The sequence below is a fragment of the Pterocles gutturalis genome, unplaced genomic scaffold (genome assembly GCF_000699245.1).
Source record: "Pterocles gutturalis isolate BGI_N339 unplaced genomic scaffold, ASM69924v1 scaffold48024, whole genome shotgun sequence".
In the NCBI taxonomy this organism is placed as follows: Eukaryota; Metazoa; Chordata; class Aves; order Pterocliformes; family Pteroclidae; genus Pterocles; species Pterocles gutturalis.
This window is the reverse complement of record NW_010132458.1, coordinates 2873-3172: the sequence shown is the minus strand read 5'-3', so window position 1 is coordinate 3172 and position 300 is coordinate 2873. Positions and strand designations below refer to the sequence as shown.

The following is a 300-nucleotide window of genomic DNA, read 5'->3' as shown; positions in this document are numbered from 1 at the left end:
TCCACCATGCGCTCAGCGCAGACCTTCTCCTCCGCCCTCGCCGAGATGCAGAAGTTTTACGGCATCACTGTCACCGGCGTTCTGGACGAGGAGACCAAGGCGTGAGTTTTTCCCTGTTCCTCTCGCTCTAGCAGAAGGCGTCTCCGCTCCCCAGTTCTTTGGGCTTTGCCTGCCAGCCCCAGAGCTCTTCCTGCACCTGGAAATGGGGGTGCTGTCTCCCATGGGAGCTGCGTCTCCACTTTTGGGGAGCACCTCCCTCCCTTGCCGGCTGCGGCTACCGTCACCCCCCGGGGGCGCACG

The 300-nt window shown here is 63.3% G+C and overlaps 1 protein-coding gene across 1 annotated transcript in view; it reads left to right on the top strand.

Moving 5' to 3' along the window:
* The first annotated feature begins 6 nt into the window (after nucleotides 1-6).
* MMP15 (matrix metallopeptidase 15 (membrane-inserted)) overlaps nucleotides 7-300 on the top strand; it is a 3057-nt gene continuing 2763 nt past the window's right edge. The window contains 1 exon segment of the mRNA XM_010080892.1: nucleotides 7-121. Within this exon segment, the coding sequence (XP_010079194.1) occupies nucleotides 7-121 (115 nt within the window).